This window comes from Cynocephalus volans, chromosome 4 (assembly GCF_027409185.1).
Source record: "Cynocephalus volans isolate mCynVol1 chromosome 4, mCynVol1.pri, whole genome shotgun sequence".
Lineage (NCBI taxonomy): Eukaryota > Metazoa > Chordata > Mammalia > Dermoptera > Cynocephalidae > Cynocephalus > Cynocephalus volans.
Genome location: NC_084463.1, coordinates 118,249,888 through 118,269,146, shown reverse-complemented (window position 1 = coordinate 118,269,146; position 19,259 = coordinate 118,249,888). Strand labels below are relative to the sequence as shown.

At 44.3% G+C, this 19,259-nt stretch overlaps 1 protein-coding gene across 4 annotated transcripts; it reads left to right on the top strand.

Moving 5' to 3' along the window:
- Nucleotides 1-9,756, top strand: LOC134377197 (serum amyloid A-1 protein-like). 4 transcript variants are annotated; one of them, XM_063095834.1, is made up of 4 exons: nt 1-85; nt 1,255-1,393; nt 1,985-2,022; nt 9,734-9,756. In XM_063095834.1, the coding sequence occupies exons 1-4, from the start codon at nt 1-3 to the stop codon at nt 9,754-9,756; spliced, it is 285 nt and encodes a 94-aa protein (XP_062951904.1). The 4 variants fall into 4 exon arrangements, with proteins under 4 accessions (XP_062951904.1, XP_062951905.1, XP_062951903.1 ...); XM_063095835.1 differs by lacking the exons at nt 1,985-2,022; nt 9,734-9,756 and adding an exon at nt 1,887-1,932; XM_063095833.1 differs by lacking the exons at nt 1,985-2,022; nt 9,734-9,756 and adding an exon at nt 1,803-1,932.
- Nucleotides 9,757-19,259: the final 9,503 nt, after the last annotated feature.

Here is a 19,259-nt window from a genome sequence, read left to right as displayed (position 1 = left end):
ATGAAGCTTCTCACTGGCCTGATTTTCTGCTCTTTGCTCCTGGGAGCCCACGGCTTGCTTTCATTCCTTCGTGAGGCTGGTCAAGGTAAGGCTGATGGATGATGAGTTCACTGTGAGTACTCTTAAGGATTGGAGCCACTCTCCTAGGTTTTGTTGCCCTATGTGGAGGAATGTGCCAGGTGTTTTGGGAGCTTTTCTTTAAACAGACAATACAGCAGGAGGCAGAGCAGAGGTTTGAGCCCAGGTGCACATGAGGACGCAGCCCTTCCAGGTAGACGTGTGTGCTCACCACTTCCTAAAACTCCATGGTTATCAGTCTTGGAGTCAGCATGAGGACATTAAATACTACCCATGACGACTACCCCCTCCCTCCAGCTCAACAGATCATCTGGGAAAATTGGCCAGGGGTGTGGCCTGAGTATTGGGACTTTCAGTATCTCCCCAGGTGAGCAGCATGTGCAGCCACGAATGAGAATCCCAGCTCTAGCACTTCCTCAGCAACTCTCAGCATCAGTCCAGCCTATTTAGAAAGGTCTTAGGGACACCTATGTCCCTAATGGTCAGAGGCTCTCAAGTCACAACTATGTGCACTCAGTCTGTGAGAATACTTTTATCTTAGGAATCAGGGCAGAGTGCTGTATCTCTTCAGCCTTTCTAAGAATCTGTCTTCCATGTCACCACCTCACTCCTGTAATGTCCTGGATCTTATCATATGTAGGTTAATTGTGTAATAGCGATTCTTGTCCAGGGGAAATGTGGTGGCCCAGGGGACGTTTGGCAATATCTGGAGATGTTCTTGGCTGTCGCACTGAGGGAATGTGCTGCCAACATCCAGTGGGTAGAGACCAGGGATACTGGTAAACATCTTGCAGTGCTCAGGACATTCCAGAACAACAAAGAATTATCTGGCCCAATATTTCAATAATGCTATAGTTGACAAATCCTGTTCTCTAGGGATACCTCCTTTCTCTCCTTTAAACATATAACATAGAGCCCTACTTAGCTCATAGCACCACAGTGCCCAGGCAGGCAACAGAGGTGTGTCCCATTTAAATGACCCTCGTTCGGGTTACTTGAAGAAGCCAAATAGGATAAGGAATGTCCTTCTCACCCATGGTATCCAAGAGCGCTATGATCACAGGCTGCAGTCTTGAAGTCAGTAGACGGTTTTTCATCCTTTGGTTCCTCTCTAAGGTGCTGTCAGAGTCTCTGTGTTCAGATGATATCACTTTTGCCTTTTCCTCTCCTTTCCAGGGGCTTGGGACATGTGGAGAGCCTACTCTGACATGAAGGAAGCCAATTACATAAATGCAGATAAATACTTCCATGCTCGGGGGAACTATGACGCTGCCAAGCGGGGACCTGGGGGTAAATGGGCTGCTAAAGTGATCAGGTAATGCAGATTCTTGGGGATGTCAAGGACGGGTGAGCAGAGCTTCACTGCCTGGGACAGTCAGGAGGGGGCAAGCTTCCTTGCAGGGCAGTTTCCTGTAGAGGCGGTGGCCCTTCCTGCACTTGCCCACTCTCCTTCTCTACTTCTTGTGGGGTCTGAGTGGCTGGTGGGAATGAGTGATTCTCAACCCCTCCTCTCTGGGTGCTGTTCATCCAGCATAAGGGAGACCAGCCTGGGCTGAATAGGGCTGTGCCCAGGTAGGGTCAATATTTTAGCCCCTCCTTCCTTGGTCTTCCTGAGCTCCTCTCATAGCCATGTCCCGGAAAGGAGAAAATTGGGAGTGTGGATTGTTGCTCATCAGCCTGGTGATTAATCTCCTCCCTGCCTCCCTCAATTACAGTGATGCCAGAGAGAACATTCAGAGACTAACAGGCCATGGAGCAGAGGATACATTGGCTGACCAGGCTGCCAACGAATGGGGCCGGAGTGGCAGAAACCCCAATCACTTCAGACCTGCCGGCCTGCCTGATAAGTACTGAGCTTCCTCTTCCCTCTGCTCTTAAATCACCCGACTGTGATCACTGAGGTGATGGACACAAAGTTACTGAGTTCTGTGTGCAGAGATGCTGGTAGAGGGCACACAAGAAGTGTCTAATAAATGCTTGAGAGATTGAAATTGTTGAAACTGTGTCATTCTTTGTGGTGAGCCCTGGCTGTTTCGTACAAAGGGGTGATCAATGAACACCAACGTGGAGGTGGAGCCTTGCCTGTGTGTTTGTGTGTAGGGGAGACAATCTCACAGTCACACAGTGTGGACACCTGCAGCGTCCCATCCCAGAATCAGACCTGCTCCTCTCTCCAGGACCATCTGGTTTCTTTGTTGCTATTTCCAGGCCCTTTCATGTCCAGGCTTTCTCACTCCCTGTCAGCTGTGTTCTGTCACCTTCTCTGCTCCCCAGGGTCTTAATTCCTCTATTGTCACTGTCTCTGGGGCAGGCAGTGCAGACATGGGAGGATTGCACCATGGAATTCTGTCCCACACGCTGCCATCTTAACCTTCTGCCTCTTTCTCAGCAAGACCTACAGATCCAGTTATTAACAAATTTCTGTCCATTTCACCTAAGAGATGCCTTCAAAATAGCTTCCCTTTAATCTTTTTTTATTGCCTTATATCAAGGCTAAACGAAGATGTAATGCCACCCCGCTCATGAATGTTTCCTGACAGCTTCTGCACCTTAATTGGATCAAAACAGTGGAAGTGCTTGCAGTAAGAGAGAGCAGGATAGAAAAGACCCCTTTTTTCAGTCAGGGTCTAGGCATGAGGCAGAAACCCAGCAATAATTTAAAAAGGGAAATTTTCATGCAGAGAATTATTAGCTGGTAACAGGATTGACTACCAAGGGAAAGAATACAAGAAGGAACAAATTTGAGAATGGACTGTCCTCAAGGTTGAGATTTCGATATTATTGGAAAATCTGTACCCATTGTATGGCATGTAATGTTTGCTGGGTGCCACAAGCCAAAGCTGACAAACAGGAGCTCCATGGAAGTGCCTATGAAACTTGGTAGGGAGCTGCCCAGGGTGCAACTGAACTCTGGGAATGAAGCTGGGTTTCTGCAAACTCACCTGGCAGCAGCCCACATGGGGGCAGGAGATAGGATGCTGCTGAACTCCCTGGGAAGCCAGCTGTGGAAAAGGCAGTGCTCTGGACTGAATTGTATCCCCCCAAATTCAAAATTCATATGCTGAAGCCCTATTCCCCACTGTAGTTGCATTTGGAATAAGAAAGTAACTAAGATTAAATGAGGCTATAAGAGTGGAGGTCTGATTCAATATGTGCTTTATACAAGGAGACACCAGAGAGCTCATTCTCTCTCCACCATGTGAGCACACACTGAGAAGGTGGCCATCTGCAAGCCAGAAAGGGGACTCTCACCAGCAACTAAAATTGTCTGCACCTTAATCTTGGACTTCCCAGTCTCCAGAAAAGTGAGAAAAAAATTTCTGTTGTTTATAATTTGTCTGTAGTATTTTCTGTACTTTTCTGTGTGTGTGCTATATGTTGCAATAGAAAAGTTAGAAAATAAATTATCAGGCTATTTAAAAAAAAAAAAAAAAAGAGAGAAGTGAGATGCTGCTAAGCCCCTTGGAAATCCAGCTTAGGTGCTTCAGAAACTGTTGGGAAACTGTCTCATCCTTGGGATGCCACTGAAACTCTCTGGGGTGAGTGCCACTGGGCATCCTGCACAAGAGAGCCAGATGGGAGTAAAGCACACAGGACCAGGAAGAGAAGTCTTTCTTCCCTGCTTGTCCCTCCAGCGCCCTCTATGGACAAAGATTAACATTGAGCCCAGCCTGCACAGGAGAAATGTTACAGGGTTCAGCTCCAGTATCACAAACAGGGCAAAGAAGTTGCCTGTGGAGCTCAAAGTAAGTAAATTGATAACTGGCATAACCCTTTTCTCTGAAGAAGGAATGGAGGAGGACTCAAGTGGAGAAGATCAGTGATAAAATTATAATTACCAGGGAAATTTATTTGTCAAGGAGGAAGAAAAAGTGACTGTAAAGAAGAGCTAGTCACAGCAGAAGTGTCTCATACAGTTCCCATCAGGAGGCACTAACAGAAGTGCAGGTAGAGGAGGTGTGGGAGGTTTGAGGCTGAGACTCAAAGAAGTGAGTCTCTGCCACAATAAGGTATGGGGAAGATAAACAAGATGAAGGAGACAGTGGTGGCAGACTGGTAAGAGCAGGCTCAATGCACTGCTGAGGTTAGGGTGCAGTGTGGGAAAGTTAGAATTGACCCCAACTTGTAAAAAGACTGTAATGCTGATATTAAAATTATAGGGATTATAAAGTTTTGCATATTTACAAAGACTGGGATGCTCACAGTTAGATTTCTGTCACATGTACTGAAGCTGTAGGTTTTGGAGGGCAGGAGAGGGAGAGAAGGAAAGAGAAGGAATGGCTTCTAGAACCAAATAGAGCAGGCTTTAAAGTAAGCATATTATTACTAGAAATTATACACTGATATGAAACTTCATTATAGGAGCTTATTCTTCAGTCTCTAAAGGCCCAAATCATTCCCACCTCTTCGAATCTGTAATTTGGAAAACATTTCTTAAAAATAAAAATTTATATCCAATGAAGAATGTGCTTTGTTCATCCTGAAATTTATGATTCATAAAATCACACCTAATCCTTATGCTCCAACACATCAAAACACCTTTTATTAATGCCCCTGTTTTCCTTAGAAGGAAACAACATGCCCCCAACTCATCTCCGTTAGAAAAGGTTTAGATAGAGAAGCTGACATGCTGTCTGGATAGTGAATTTTATGTGTCAATTTGAGTGTCTGTGAGGGTGTTTCTGGATGAGATGAACATTTGAGTCAGTGACTCAACAGAGCAGATTACCCTCCTCAGTGTGTGTGGGGGGGACACCATCCAATCCTTTGAGGATCTGAATAGAACAAAATGCAGAGGAAGGAGGAATGTGCCCCGTTTCTCCTGCCTCACTCGAGCTGAGACATCTCACCTCATCTTCTCTTGCCCTCAGACTGGATTTACATTATAGGTTCCTGTGGTTCTCAGGCCTTGCGTATCTCGGTGAATTGCACCACTGGCTTTCCTGGTTCTCCAGTTTGCAGATGGCAAATCATGGATCTTGTCAGCCTTCATAACCTCCTGAGCCAATTCCTTTTGATAAATAAACAAATACATATCATATCGGTTCTGTGTCTCTGGAGAACCCTGGCTAATGCAATATCTAATCTTTCTAGTCTTATTTCCTATGACTTCAATTCAAGTGCCTCATGCTGCAGCCAAATTGAGCTACTTATTGTTTGTAAGCCTGTCATTGGTTTGCAAAATATTTAAAACATTCACAAATGTTCTTCCACGTGTTCATTCAGCAAATATCTGAAAAAACCTATGGTGACTCAGCATTGTTTCAGGGGATGGAGATTCAGTGTAAACAACAACCACTAACAAAACCCTCAGTGTCCCAATATGGAGCGTGTGCTCAAGGGCCTGGAGGAGCTCCCTCAGAATGTGGAGACTGAAAGAGGTCTGAAGGCTCAGCACAGGGGTCTCCATCCATCAGACGTCTGGAGAAGTTGAATCCAGCCGAACAGACTGAGTAGAAGCAGCTGTTGGAGAAGCAGGAAAACTAGGAAAGTATGCTGTTCTAGAATCCCAAGTGATGGAGTTGTTGATTAGTAGTGTCAGACTCTGCCCAGCAGTTGAGAAATTCACCTTTAGATTAGCAACATAGAGTCATGGACTGTCTCATGAAGAGGAAGAGTGGCCTGGAGGAGTAAGTGAAGCCAGTGTCAGAGAATGACAGGCTGTGTGATGGAACCCTCGGACACCCCAGACGTCAACTGAAACACCACCACAGACACAGAGATAGTTAAGACAGGTGGGTGGGCAACAAATTATTATATAAATAATCAACAGAATTTCTGCATATAAAAAACTAGTAGAAGAAATACTAGAAAATGAACCCCAACTAATTCCCAAATATGAGTAATGAGGGCAATTAATACATTGAATAAAGCCTCAATAAGTACAACAGTGCAGTACTGACCCATATATAGAAAAATCTAGTCAGTGAAACAAAAGTCTCAGAGTTACATCCAAATTCACATGAAAATTTATTATATGATTTAGGTTGCATGTCAAAGTAGTGAGTAAAAGAGGGATTGATTACTCAATGAATGGGATTGGAACAACTGGGTGGCCATCAAAAACAACATAAAGTTGAACATATACTGTATACATTAAGTTAGGACAAATTCCAAAGGTACTAAATATTTATAAATAAACAATAAAATATTAATATTATTAATATTACTTGGAGAAACTATGGAAAATTCTTTTATAACTCAAAGTGGTCAAAGCCTTTCAAACCATACCACAAATTTGAGAAGACACTAAAGAAAAGATCAATCAAGAACATAAAAAATTCTTTTGGCATGATATGATCAAAAAATAATAATCAAAGGCCGCCATAATCAAAAAATAAATTATGAGCAGGAAAAAACACTTGTAACTCAGAGGTAACATGCTCATTTTCCCTATATATAAAAGGTCCTTGAATAACGGTAGGTAAAAAACTAATAAAACAATAATAAAATGACTATTTGATATTGAGGCACTCGCACTTACCTGACTGTGTCTTGCCTGTTTGGCACTCAAGTTTGCCCGGCTGTGCCCTGCTATGCTGTATGTAACCAAGACCCTCACCTGGATGTCATACAGACCCAGCTGCAGCTGCAGCCAGGCCTTGTTTTACACTGCAGTTAGCACACTCTGCTGTAACAGCTTTACCATCCTGCTTCTGCTTCTCTGTTTTTGTAATATTCCACCCTGAGACAAAGTCATAACCACATAAGATCATAAGATCATAAGATCACTTCTGTTGCTCTGTTACAAAAACGCGGAAACGCTATAATATAAAAATAACAGCCCTGCTGCATTTCATTCAGGGCTCAGCCTTTGTGAGTCGAGTCCACTGAGACAATGCCAGCATATCAATAAACTCTGTTTTCCTGTGTTAAACCTTGGTGTTTCTCGCCTCTCCCTGCGAGTTCACAGTAACTCACTGCAACATTTCCTGGGGACTCATCTGGGATGGTGGAAATGACAGCTCGACTGCCTCCCTTGTCTCTCAATCTCGGCCCTGGGACACCCGATGATGCGGACCGCACTCAGGTGCCAATGGAGAGTTTTCTGTGAGTGGGAAAGACCTCACCACGGGGACCTGTAGGACGAACCCTGAGCACAATAGAACCCAAGGCGCAGGAGCCAGACCAGGGGAGCTCCGCCCATCAGACAAGGTAAGGACCCAGGTCCCACTAGGTTCTTACACCCACGAGAATAGAAGGGGAGCCTGATCAACTCCCAAAGTGGGGAATGTCTTAGAACTCCATTTCACGGAGGAAACAACATTCCCCAGTCAGGTCAGGATTTCAGTAATTTTGGGGTGGTGAACTCTGTTTCATGGAGGAAACCACATCCTCAAGTCAGGATTTTTGGAATTTTCAGGTGGTGAATGAAAGTGTGTGAATGTGTGTGGCTGAGACGTATCCTGGATATGAGACGTGTCCTGGAATGCAGAGTCCCAATCCACGGTTCCATTGCAACTTCATATGGCTAAGGGTGACTCTCACAAGAGAGGTCCTGGTGTGGGATTTACACTGTCTCAGCAAAGCCGAGAGGTGCTGAAATATCACCACGAGGTGAGTGGCCAGAGACAGATGAAGCAATTGAAATAGTGTCTGTTGCGACACCGATCACAGGTAGAAAAACATGGGAGGAACACCTAGTAAACCAATTCCCCTTGACTGTATGCTGAGGAATTTTGAAAAGGGATTTTCTGGTGACTATGGTGTCAGATTATCTCCTGATAAACTCAGGGCATTCTGTGAGGTGGATTGGCTGTCTTTCAATGTAGGATGGCCCTCTAAGGGGTCCTTTGACCTTTCCCTTATCCATCGAGTCAGAAGGGTTATTACTGGACAGCATGGAAATGACCCTCAGGGCCACCCTGACCAGTATCCCTGTATTAACTCTTGGGAAGACTTAGTTCATTCTCCACCCTCCTGGTTATTTTGGTTTGTTTGTTTGTTTTATTTGTTTATTTATTTTTAAAAATATTTTATTTGTCGATATACAATGTGGTTGATTATTGTGGCCCATTACCGAAACCTCCCTCCCTCCTCCCACTCCCCGCTCCCACCCAACAATGTCCTATCTGTTTGCTTGTCACATCAACTTCAAGGAATTGTAGTTGTTATGTCTTCTCCCCACCCGGTTTTTTTTTTGTGTGTGTGAATTTATTTATTTATTTTTAGTTCCCACCAATAAGTGAGAACATGTGGTATTTCTCTTTCTGTGCCTGACTTGTTCCACTTAATATAATTCTCTCAAGGTCCATCCATGTCGTTGCCAATGGCAGTATTTCATTCTTTTTTATAGCTGAGTAGTATTCCATTGTGTAGATATACCACATTTTCCGTATCCACTCATCCGATGATGGACATTTGAGCTGGTTCCAACTCTTAGCTATTGTAAAGAGTGCTGCGATGAACATTGGGGAACAGGTATACCTTCTACTTGATGATTTCCATTCCTCTGGGTATATTCCCAACAGTGGGATAGCTGGGTCGTATGGTAGATCTATCTGCAATTGTTTGAGGAACCTCCATACCATTTTCCGTAGAGGCTGCACCATTTTGCAGTCCCACCAACAATGTATGAGAGTTCCTTTTTCTCCGCAACCTCACCAGCATTTATCGTTCAGAGTCTTTTGGATTTTAGCCATCCTAACTGGGGTGAGATGGTATCTCAGTGTGGTTTTGGTTTGCATTTCCTGAATGCTGAGTGATGTTGAGAATTTTTTCATGTCTGTTGGCCATTTGTATGTCTTCCTTAGAGAAATGCCTATTTACCTCTTTTGCCCATTTTTTAATTGGGTTGCTTGTTTTTCCTTGTAAAGTTGTTTGAGTTCCTTGTATATTCTGGATATTAATCCTTTGTCAGATGTATACCTAGGATATATTTTCTCCCACTCTGTTGGTTGTCTTTTAACTCTGTTAATTGTTTCTTTTGCTGTGCAGAAGCTCTTTAGTTTGATATAATCCCATTTGTTTATTTTTCCTTTGGTTGCCCGTGCTTTTGGGGTCGTATTCATGAAGTCTGTGTCCAGTCCGATTTCCTGAAGTGTTTCTCCTATGTTTTCCTTAAGAAGTTTTATTGTTTCAGGGTGTATATTTAATTCTTTAATCCATTTTGAGTTGACTTTAGTGTATGGTGAAAGATATGGGTCTAGTTTCATTCTCCTGCATATTGATATATAGTTCTCCCAGAACCATTTGCTGAAGAGGCAGTCTCTTCCCCAGTGTATAGGCTTGGTGCCTTTGTCAAAGACAAGATGGCTGTAGGTATGTGGGTTAATTTCTGGATTCTCTATTCTATTCCATTGATCAGTGTGTCTGTTTTTAGGCCAGTACCATACTGTTTTGGTTATTATAGCTTTGTAGTATAGTTTAAAGTCAGGTAGTGTTATGCCTCCAGCTTTATTTTTTTTTGCTCAGCATTGCTTTGGCTATGTGTGGTCTTTTGTTATTCCATATAAATGTCTGGATAGTTCTTTCCATTTCTGAGAAAAATGTCATTGGAATTTCGATGGGGATTGCATTGAATTTGTATATCACTTTGGGTAGTATGGACATTTTCACTGTGTTGATTCTTCCAATCCAAGAGCATGGGATATCTTTCCATCTTCTTGTGTCCTCTTTAATTTCTCTCAGCAGTGGTTTGTAGTTCTCATTATAGAGATTTTTCACATCCTTGGTTAACTCAATTCCTAAGTATTTTATTTTTTTGGTGGCTATTGTAAATGGGCAGGCTTTCTTGATTTCTCTTTCTGCATGTTCACTATTGGAGAATAGAAATGCTACTGATTTTTGTGTGTTGATTTTGTATCCTGCTACTTTGCTGAAATCATTTATCAACTCCAAGAGTTTTTTTGTAGAGGTTTTGGCTGTTTGATATATAGGATCATGTCATCTACAAACAGGGACAGTTTGACTTCATGTTTTCCAATCTGGATGCTCTTTATTTCCTTCTCTTCTCTGATTGCTCTGGCTAGTACTTCCACACTATATTGAATAGGAGTGGTGAGAGTGGGCATCCTTGTCTAGTTCCTGTTCTTAAATGAAAAGCTTTCAGCTTTTCCCCATTCAGGATGATATTGGCCGGGGGTTTATCATATATGGCTTTAATTATGTTGAGATCCTTTCCATCTATACCTAACTTATACAGAGTCTTTGTCATGAGTGAATGGTGAATTTTATCAAATGCTTTTTCAGCATCTACAGAGATGATCATATGGTCCTTGTGTTTGATTTTATTAATATGGTGTATCACATTTATTGATTTGCATATGTTGAATGGGCTTTGTGGAGAGAGACATCCTCTTCTTTTCTTTGGTCTCTGCTGGTGACTCTCCTTGTGTCAATACACTCTGGTGGCTGGTGGACCACCTGCGTGGTAGCTGTGGCATCTAGCTGCTTTCATAGCAGCCATGATTATTGTGGTGGCTGTGGTGGGCAACCCACATGGAGGGGATGTTTTTGGCATGTTCCTCGGTGTGGGCTGTGTGCCTCGCTGTGGGGCAGTCCGGTCCCCAAGTCCAGGCCTCAGGTCCCTGGGTGGGCCCTAAGGTGCTGGCGGTGTGCCTGGTTGTGGGAAGGGCGTATTGTCCCCATCTCCATGTCTCAGGTCCCCTGGCAGTGTGCCTGGGCAGGAACTAATTTTTGTCCTTAGCTTACTTCCAAGATGGGAGGACTTCCTGTGGAGATCAGTACTTGAGTTGTGTCGTTTAGCTAAATTGCTGCTTTACTGCTGATACCCTAGGGAAGGCTTTTTGTCCAGCTAAGGTTTTAATGGCTGACCTTATAGGTATTTCTGGCTCTTCAGAGACCCAGTGCACGTGGGTTGTATTGAAACTCTGATCTGGTCCTGAGTCTTTTCATCAAATTGCACCCCGTGCAATTCTATATTCCTGACCAGTCCATGCGCCAGTCCCCTGCGATTACTCACCAGCTTCTGAGTGGCTCCTTTTTTTCAGTTGTTGTGGCTTCTTGCTTCTATATGGGTCCACAGGAACCCTATTAGTAGTCTTGTTGTCCTGGGGGCCACCAAAGCCCTCTTCTCCCCTGATGCCTCCATGCAACTTCACTGGAAGGGCAGGGCTGAGGCTTTTGCTGGCTCCTGCTCTGTGTGTTCAGCAGCTGCAGCCTTAAAGCAGCTGCAGCACAAAATGGTCAGAGACGTTTTTTCTTTCTCTCATTGTGGCTTCTGCCACGTTCATTCATTCTGTAGGTCTGTCCTCCTTTTCCCCTGAGCTTGGCTGTTGCTGCTTTTTTATAGCTGTAAATTGGTTGATTTGTGGGAGAGAGTGATACTGGGGACAGTCTATTCCACCATCTTGACCAGTAGCCTCCCTTCCAAAAGGTTGTTTTCAAAAAGTACCAAAATTCATTCTCACATGCAGGCTCGGAGCAAGTTGAAGCAGGATCCAAACTCCCCACACAGTGACCATGGGCCCAGTGCCATATGCTAACTCACTTTGCACCAGAATCCAGTGGATTCCAATTGGCTGTGTCCTGAGGGAGCCGACCAGTACAATCAACCAGCAGCATCCATCCCCCTAAAAAATGCTGTCAACTAACTAAATCTGAATATTAAAAATGCTTTGTGATGGAGTGCAGTTTATTCTTGGAATGCAAGAATAGGTCAATACTACAAATTCAACCAATGAAGATCATCACATTAATGACTTAAAAGAGAAAAATATCTCAACTGATTACAAAAAAGCATTTGATAAAGCTCAAGATATAATTATGTTTTTAAAAATCCTCTAAGACTTTAAAGGAGGCAAGAGGGCTGACTGGAAGGAGACATTGTCGCTCCCGCAAGGACAGAAAACACATTGAATGTGCAGTAGGATGAGAAAAATGAAAGAAGGAAGAAGGAACACATGGAGAGAGTATTGGAGACATTGGTGAGTGCAGAGACTCAGGATAATCACAAAGAGAATGGAAAAATTCCCCTAGGCCAACACCACCCCATCCCTCACTTCAGAGTGGCAGAGACTTAGGAGGAGTTTCTGACCATGGGAGTGTTAGTGTACCTGTGTCTCAACCCTCAGGGGAGTCTATGATGCCCCTGTGGCCATGCATTCAGTGTCAAGAACTACTGCGGGCACACTCAGCTGTGTTCATCCAGAGAGGGACACCCCCCAATCCCCACCGCCTGAGTCCCAGATTGCTACTTTGAGCTTGGGACAGGGATTGTCTCTTGGCTTCTGCCCATGCTCTCAAAACAAATGGTACAGTGCAGCAAGGGTGCCACCCTCAGGACTGAGCGGGTTAGTGCATGCTCCTTGAACACTCAGAAGGCCCCTTATTCAGACCCAGTGCCTTGGCCAGTGACCCAACCTGTGTTGGCAGCACACACATACAATACTTACAGCTGTGAGTAGAGGGACAGGAATCCACATGCTTATCACAGGCATGGCCTCTGCTGCCAGATGTCTGATGTGGGAAACTCTTGGTGGCACACACATCTGAATTGACACAGAGAAGGCCACATACTAATCTGCCCTCACACCCTGGCCCCCAGACTTCTGCAGCAGTTGCAGATTTGAGATTGACCCTAACACTCAAAGCCATATCACTCTGTGCCCCACAGAGGTCTCGCTCCCCTGTGGCCACATCATTGTGCTGGATTGTCCATACCTGCAACCAAGCAGCTCTTGCGCCCTGGAAACAGGCAGTCCAGTACACCAAGAATGCTACCCTCAGGATGCAGGTGGTAGGTGCACACACTAACCAAAGTCAGAAAACTGCCTAATTGAAGCATCTAGCCACTGCTGGCAGCACCACCTTTGTTGGTGAGGTGCCCTTGTATTTCATGCAGCCACAAAGTGGTAGTGGAAAACTTGTATGCCTCTCTTGGGCACAGACGCATACCTGAAGCACCAGAAGCCCACCTAGGACTGCTTACCCCAGCATAGGGGCTTCAGAGGGATCTGGTATCTTTCTTGGGGGCACAGCAGCCCATCCACTTCCCCAGTGACCCTGTTCAGGTCAACCCATCCCAGCTGAGGAGATCCAGAGTGTCCCAGTAATGCTCTTAGAATCACAGACACCTGTACACAAATATGAAAGATTACCTCAGAGTTGCCACTCCAGCTGAACAGCTATGGAGTGCCCTGGCATCCCTCTTGAGGGGAAGGATCCCACCCAAAATTGCTAACACCTTGCCCAGACTACACCATTTCAACAAGCTGCTGCAGAACATCTCAGTGTCCCTCCTGAAAATACAGTGCCCCCCACACAAATCCAGTGAACCCACTGAGCATCACCCACTTTAAGAGTGAAGTTACAGAGTACCTCAATGTCTCCCCTGGTGGTACAGGACTCTGCCCAGAGCCCTAGGGACACCATTGAGTCACCCACTCTAGTTGAGGGGCTGCTGAGCACCTCTCATTATCTCCCCCAAGGCCTAAGATCCCAATCCTAGCCCCAGGATTCCAACCCAGGGCAGTCCATTTAAGCTGAAGACCATCATACTGCTCCAGAGCTCCTATTAGGGTTAAGGGTCACTAGCTGGGGTGCCAGAGATTCTGCCCAGGGTCACTTAACTCAGCAAGGGAGTGGCAGGGCATCCAGGTGCTTCTCTCTAAGAACCTGAGATCTCTCCCATGACTTCAATGACTCAGCCTCATTTCAGCAACAAACTATTGAGTGTGCCCCAGTGCCCAGGTCATGACAGAACACACAAAAACTCCAATATTGAATACGACCAAAATAAACACACAGGGAATATGCTACTGAACATTCCCAGATCCAAAACTAAAACACCCTACCCAATAATCAATATAAAACACATCTACAGACAGGAGTCTCTCTCCTCAAAAGCCACTCCAGAGTAATAGATGAAGCACCTGCTCCACTAGATGACCAGACATCAACATAGGGATTCTAGAAATATGAAAATATAATAAAATACAACACCACCAAAAGAGAATAATAATTATCAAATACCAGACCCCAAATAGCAGGAAAACTTTGAAATGATTGAAAAGCAATTCTGAGCAACATCTTAAGGAAAATGAATGAGATACAAGAAGACTCAGTTAAACAACACAACAAAATGAAAAAAAAAAAAAAAATCCAAAGTAGCAGAGCTCATGGAACTAGAAGGAGTAATTCAACAAAATAAAAAAGAAAACTGAGAACTTAAGCAGCAAACTAGAGCAAGCAGAAGAATTTCTGACCTTGCAGACAGCCATTTTGAAATAATCCATGCAGACAATAAAAAAGAAAAAGAATTGTTAAGAATGAAGAAAACTTATGAGAACAGTCAGACAACCTTAAGCAGATGAACACATGAATTATTGGTTGTAGTGGATTGAATTATGTCCCCCTAAAACTCACTGATGCTTGAATTGTGTCCTCCAAGTTTTATGTATTGGAAACTTAGCCCCCACTGTGACTGTTAAGAGTGTGGGAAATCCTATTACAGTAATTGAAAGATGGAGCCTTGAAGAGGTGATTGGATTGTAGGACTGTCCTGTAGTGAATGGATTAAAATGGTGGTCAGGGGTGTGGTTCTGAGGGCTTTAAAAGAAGAGGAGAGTCTTTCTCTGCTCTGCCATTTTTGCAATGTGATACCCTGCCATTACTGAAGTTACCACCAAAAAAAGCCTTCACCGGTTGTGTTCCCTGGACTTTGGATTTCTGAGCCTCTGATATTGTGAGCAATAAGTTTCTTTTTCTTTTAAAACACTCCGTTTTACACAGTTCCATGTATTTTGTATTAAGCAACAGAATACATGGGTGCTCTGGAAGGGGAGGAGAAAGGAACAGGCATTGAAAACCTATTGAATGAAATAATAGTGGAAATCTTCCAAGGTATTGGGAGAGATACAGACATCAGATCCAAGAGGGTCAAAGATCCCCAATCAGATTCAATCCAAAAAGATTCTCTCTGAGATGCATTACAAACTGCCAAAAGTCAAAGACAATGAGAGAATACTAAAAATGGCAAGATAAAAGTGTCTAGTCACCTGTAGAGGAGTCTCCATCAAATTAACAGCAGACTTCTCAACAGAAACTCTATAGATCAGAAGAGATTGGGATGATATATTAAAAGTACTAAGAGAACAACAACAAAAACCCCCCTGTCATCCAAGAATATAGACCCAGAAAGGCCATCCTTCAGAAATAAAGGAAAAATATTGTATTTCCCAGACAAACAAAAACCAGAGGAGTTTGCTACCACACAAACAGCCCTAAAAGAAATCCCCAAGGGAGATGTGCATCCATAGTCAAAAAAAAAAAAAAAAAAAAAATTACCACCACGAATACATGAGATACAACAAAAACCACTGGTAGAAAAGGTACACAATCAAGAAAAAGAAAGAAATTATAGCTTACCACTTCAAAAAACAACAAACACTGAAGACAAACAATAAAAGGGAAAGAAAGGAACAAAAGATATTTAAAACAATGGTACAAAAACCAATAAAATGCCAGGAGTAAGTCAATACCTCTCAACAACAATCCTAAACGTAAATGGAGTAAAATCGCCACTCAAAAGATATAGACTGGATGAATGGATTAAAAAACAAGACCAGATTTGTGGGACCTAATAAAAATAAATAAGTATATAAAGAAACGAACGCGGGTGGGGGGGGTGGGGAAACAAGACACAACAAATGCAACAATTCTTTGATTTTGTTAAGACATGGAGTGGTTTTCAAGATGGCGGCAGCTGGGGCGGCTGGCGCAGAGTAGCTGAGGTGGAAAAGGCGGCCACTGGGACTCAGGCAGCCGGAAAACTTGTGGTCCTTCCTCTCGCCATCTCTTAAGGGAGGACTGCTGCTGCTGACCGGTTGTGGGGGGTGACCGCCACTTTGCCCCCGGCAGGAGAGGCTGCCTCATTTACAGACAACAGCTTTAAAGTGTGGAGCAGGAAAAGAACTGTTTCTTAGCTGCAAAAGTGAGTCTCTAAACAGGGAACACGGCGCCAGGGCTGCTGTGGATGCAGCCAGGATCCCGGAGGCCGGGGCCGCGCTGAAGGCGGCCAGCTGCCCTATTCAGGATTCGAGGTTTCAGGCCGGCATTAAAGAAGATTCCTGGGAGCGCCCGAGCCGCGCCGCGACTGAACAGCCCGAGGCGGCAGCGGCCGAGAACTGGGAAAGGTGGCAAACCAGAGACAGAGAGCGAGCACCCGACCTGGCACAGCACTGTGAGTGATCCCTGGCACAGCTCTGTTCGGGGGGTGGATGCCCACGTGGCTCCCGCCTGCACCACCAGCCCACTCACCGCCGGTGCTGCCTCCATTTTCCCAGGTGCGGGCAGCTCCGCCCTGCTCGGCCATCACTGAGCCCTCCCACTCGCTGGCCTGGCGCCAGGCTTTCCGGAGCCTGCGGACCGGCCTTGGCTCCCACTCCCTCCGCGGTTCTCTGGCGGGGCTGGTGGCGGAGGGCGTCCCGGGCCAGTTTCGGGAGGGCAAGGAAGTACGGGCGGGCCGACTGTCACTCCACCATACCCTGGACTCCGGCCCCAGGTAAACTCCCTGTTACTGGGAGGCAGATACCATCTGTGCGGCCACCAGTTTGGAAAAAAGCCTAACGAATTTCTGGTTGGGAATAGTGTGGTAGGAGAGTTCCCAGGTCCGCTTGAACCTGCTGGAGACCAGGCTGCAGGTGGGCGCTAGACTTGGTTTATACTGGGGGGATACAAAGGTGAACAAGACCCGAGAAAGATCTCCATAGTGCCACAAAGGCACCCAGAGAGACCGGTCGTCTGTGTCCAGCAGAAACCTGGTAGACTTCCTGGGCGAGGCGGTACCAAGCAGGGTCTTGAAGGCCCAGCTGATAGACGAGGGGTGCAGAAGACACGCCCCAGCCCAGCACAGTGCGCACAGAGTGGGGAGACGTGCGGCCAGGGAGGCGGAGACTCGACAAAAACCACACACATGGTGGGGTCGCTACTGCACGATCTAACAGCCTGGGCCAGAGCACACGGAACAGGGAGAAGTCCTGCACAGGAAATGAAAGCTCAACAGAGATCACACACCCTGTGGTACGTGACCCACCAGCCCAGCAGAGTCCAAGCTGACCAGAAAGGTGGCTCCCCGGAGAAGCCCAAGACCAGAGGCAACCACACACACAAGGCACTAGAGGCCAACTGAGCAGTCACGGAGGGAGCCATACGAAATTGGCAACCACAGCAACATCCTAGTTAGTGATTAGTCTCAAACCGGTGGACTGTGAAACCCCCGGCCACAATGAATAAACACCAAAAAAAAAGATACCAGAAATACAAAAAATCAAGAAAGTACACCACCAAAAGTTAATAAATCTCAAACTCTAGATCCTATAGAACAAGAAGCCCTTGAAATGACTGACAAGGAATTTCGAGTGATAATTCTAAAGAAACTGAATGAGATACAAGAAAACTCAGCTAGACATCATGATGAAATGAGGAAAAGTATACAGGATCTGAAAGAGGAAATGTACAAGGAAATCAATGTCCTCAAAAAAAATGTAGCAGAACTTGCTGAACTGAAGAAGTTATTCAACGAAATAAAAAACACAACGGAGAGTTTAACCAGCAGGCTTGTCGAAGTTGAAGAGAGAACCTCTGAACTTGAAGATGGGCTGTTTGAAATAACACAAGCAGACAAAAAGAAAGAAAAAAGAATCAAGGGCATTGAAGAAAATCTGAGAGAGATATCAGACAACCATAAGCGATCAAATATCCGAGTCATGGGTATTCCAGAAGGGGAGGAAAATGGAGATTCCATTGAAAACATATTCAACAAAATAGTGGCAGAAAACTTCCCAGGTATAGGAAAAATCACAGATCTTCAGATCCAGGAAGCTCAACTATCTCCAAACGTATTCAACCCAAAAAGGCCTTCTCCAAGACATGTCATAGGCAAATTGGCAAAACTCAGAGACAAAGAGAGAATCTTAAAAGCTGCAAGAGAGAAGCGTCAAATCACCTATAAGGGAGCCCCAATCAGGTTAACATCAGACTTTTCATCACAAACCCTAAAAGCTAGAAAGGAATGGGATGATATTTTCAAAATACTAAAAGACAAAGATTGCCAGCCAAGAATACTCTACCCTGCAAGGCTATCCTTCCGAAATGAGGGGCAAATAGTATATTTCTCAGACAAACAAAAACTGCGGGAGTTCACTACCACAAGACCACCCTTACAAGAAATCCTCAAGGGAGTACTGGGTTTGGTTCCTGAAAAATAACTACCACTGCCATAAAAAGCCAAGAAAAATCTAAACCCGCTAGTATAATAAAAATGGCATTCATGAAGAGAAAACAAGCTAACAAAAACACTATCTACAACCTAAGGAACCAAAAAACACAGAAAACAAACAGTAAATCAGAAAGCAAGGAACAAAAGACACTTAAGACAACCAAACAACCAATAAAATGCTAGGAATAAATCAACACCTTTCAATAACAACTCTTAATGTAAAAGGCTTAAATTCCCCAATTAAAAGACACAGACTGGCTGACTGGATCAAAAAGCAGGACCCAACTATATGCTGTCTACAAGAGACCCACCTCACCCATAAAGATTCACACAGACTAAGAGTGAAAGGATGGAAAAAGATTCACCATGCAAACAGAAAAGAAAAACGAGCTGGAGTAGCTATTCTTATATCTGACAAAATAGACTTTAAACTAAAAACCATAAAAAGAGACAATGAGGGACACTACTTAATGATAAAAGGACTGATCCATCAAGAAGACATAACAATCATAAATACGTATGCACCCAATGTTGGAGCAGCCAGATTTATAAAACAAACTCTATTAGACCTAAAGAAGGAAATAGACACTAATACCATAATAGCAGGGGACCTGAACACCCCACTGTCAATATTAGACAGATCATCTAGGCAAAGAATCAGTAGAGAAACACAAGATCTAAACAAGACTCTAGACCAATTGGAATTGGCAGATATCTACAGAACATTCCACCCAACAACCTCAGAATATTCATTCTTCTCATCAGCACATGGATCATTCTCCAGGATAGATCACATATTAGGTCACAAATCAAGTCTCAATAAATTCAAAAAAATTGGAATTATCCCATGTATCTTCTCAGACCACAATGGATTAAAACTAGAAATTAATAACAAACGAACCTCTGGAAACTATACAAACACATGGAAATTAAACAGCATTCTACTTAATGACATATGGGTCCAAGAAGAAATCAAGCAGGAAATCAAAAAATTTATTGA

What these genes read in the sequence shown, in the direction of transcription:
- LOC134377197 (XM_063095832.1), top strand. Translation starts at nt 1, where the DNA reads ATGAAGCTTCTCACTGGCCTGATTTTCTGCTCTTTGCTCCTGGGAGCC. An exon ending in CCTTCGTGAGGCTGGTCAAG is followed by an intron (nt 86 to 1,254) that starts GTAAGGCTGATG and finishes TCTCCTTTCCAG; the next exon opens with GGGCTTGGGACATGTGGAGA. An exon ending in TGGGCTGCTAAAGTGATCAG is followed by an intron (nt 1,394 to 1,793) that starts GTAATGCAGATT and finishes CCTCAATTACAG; the next exon opens with TGATGCCAGAGAGAACATTC.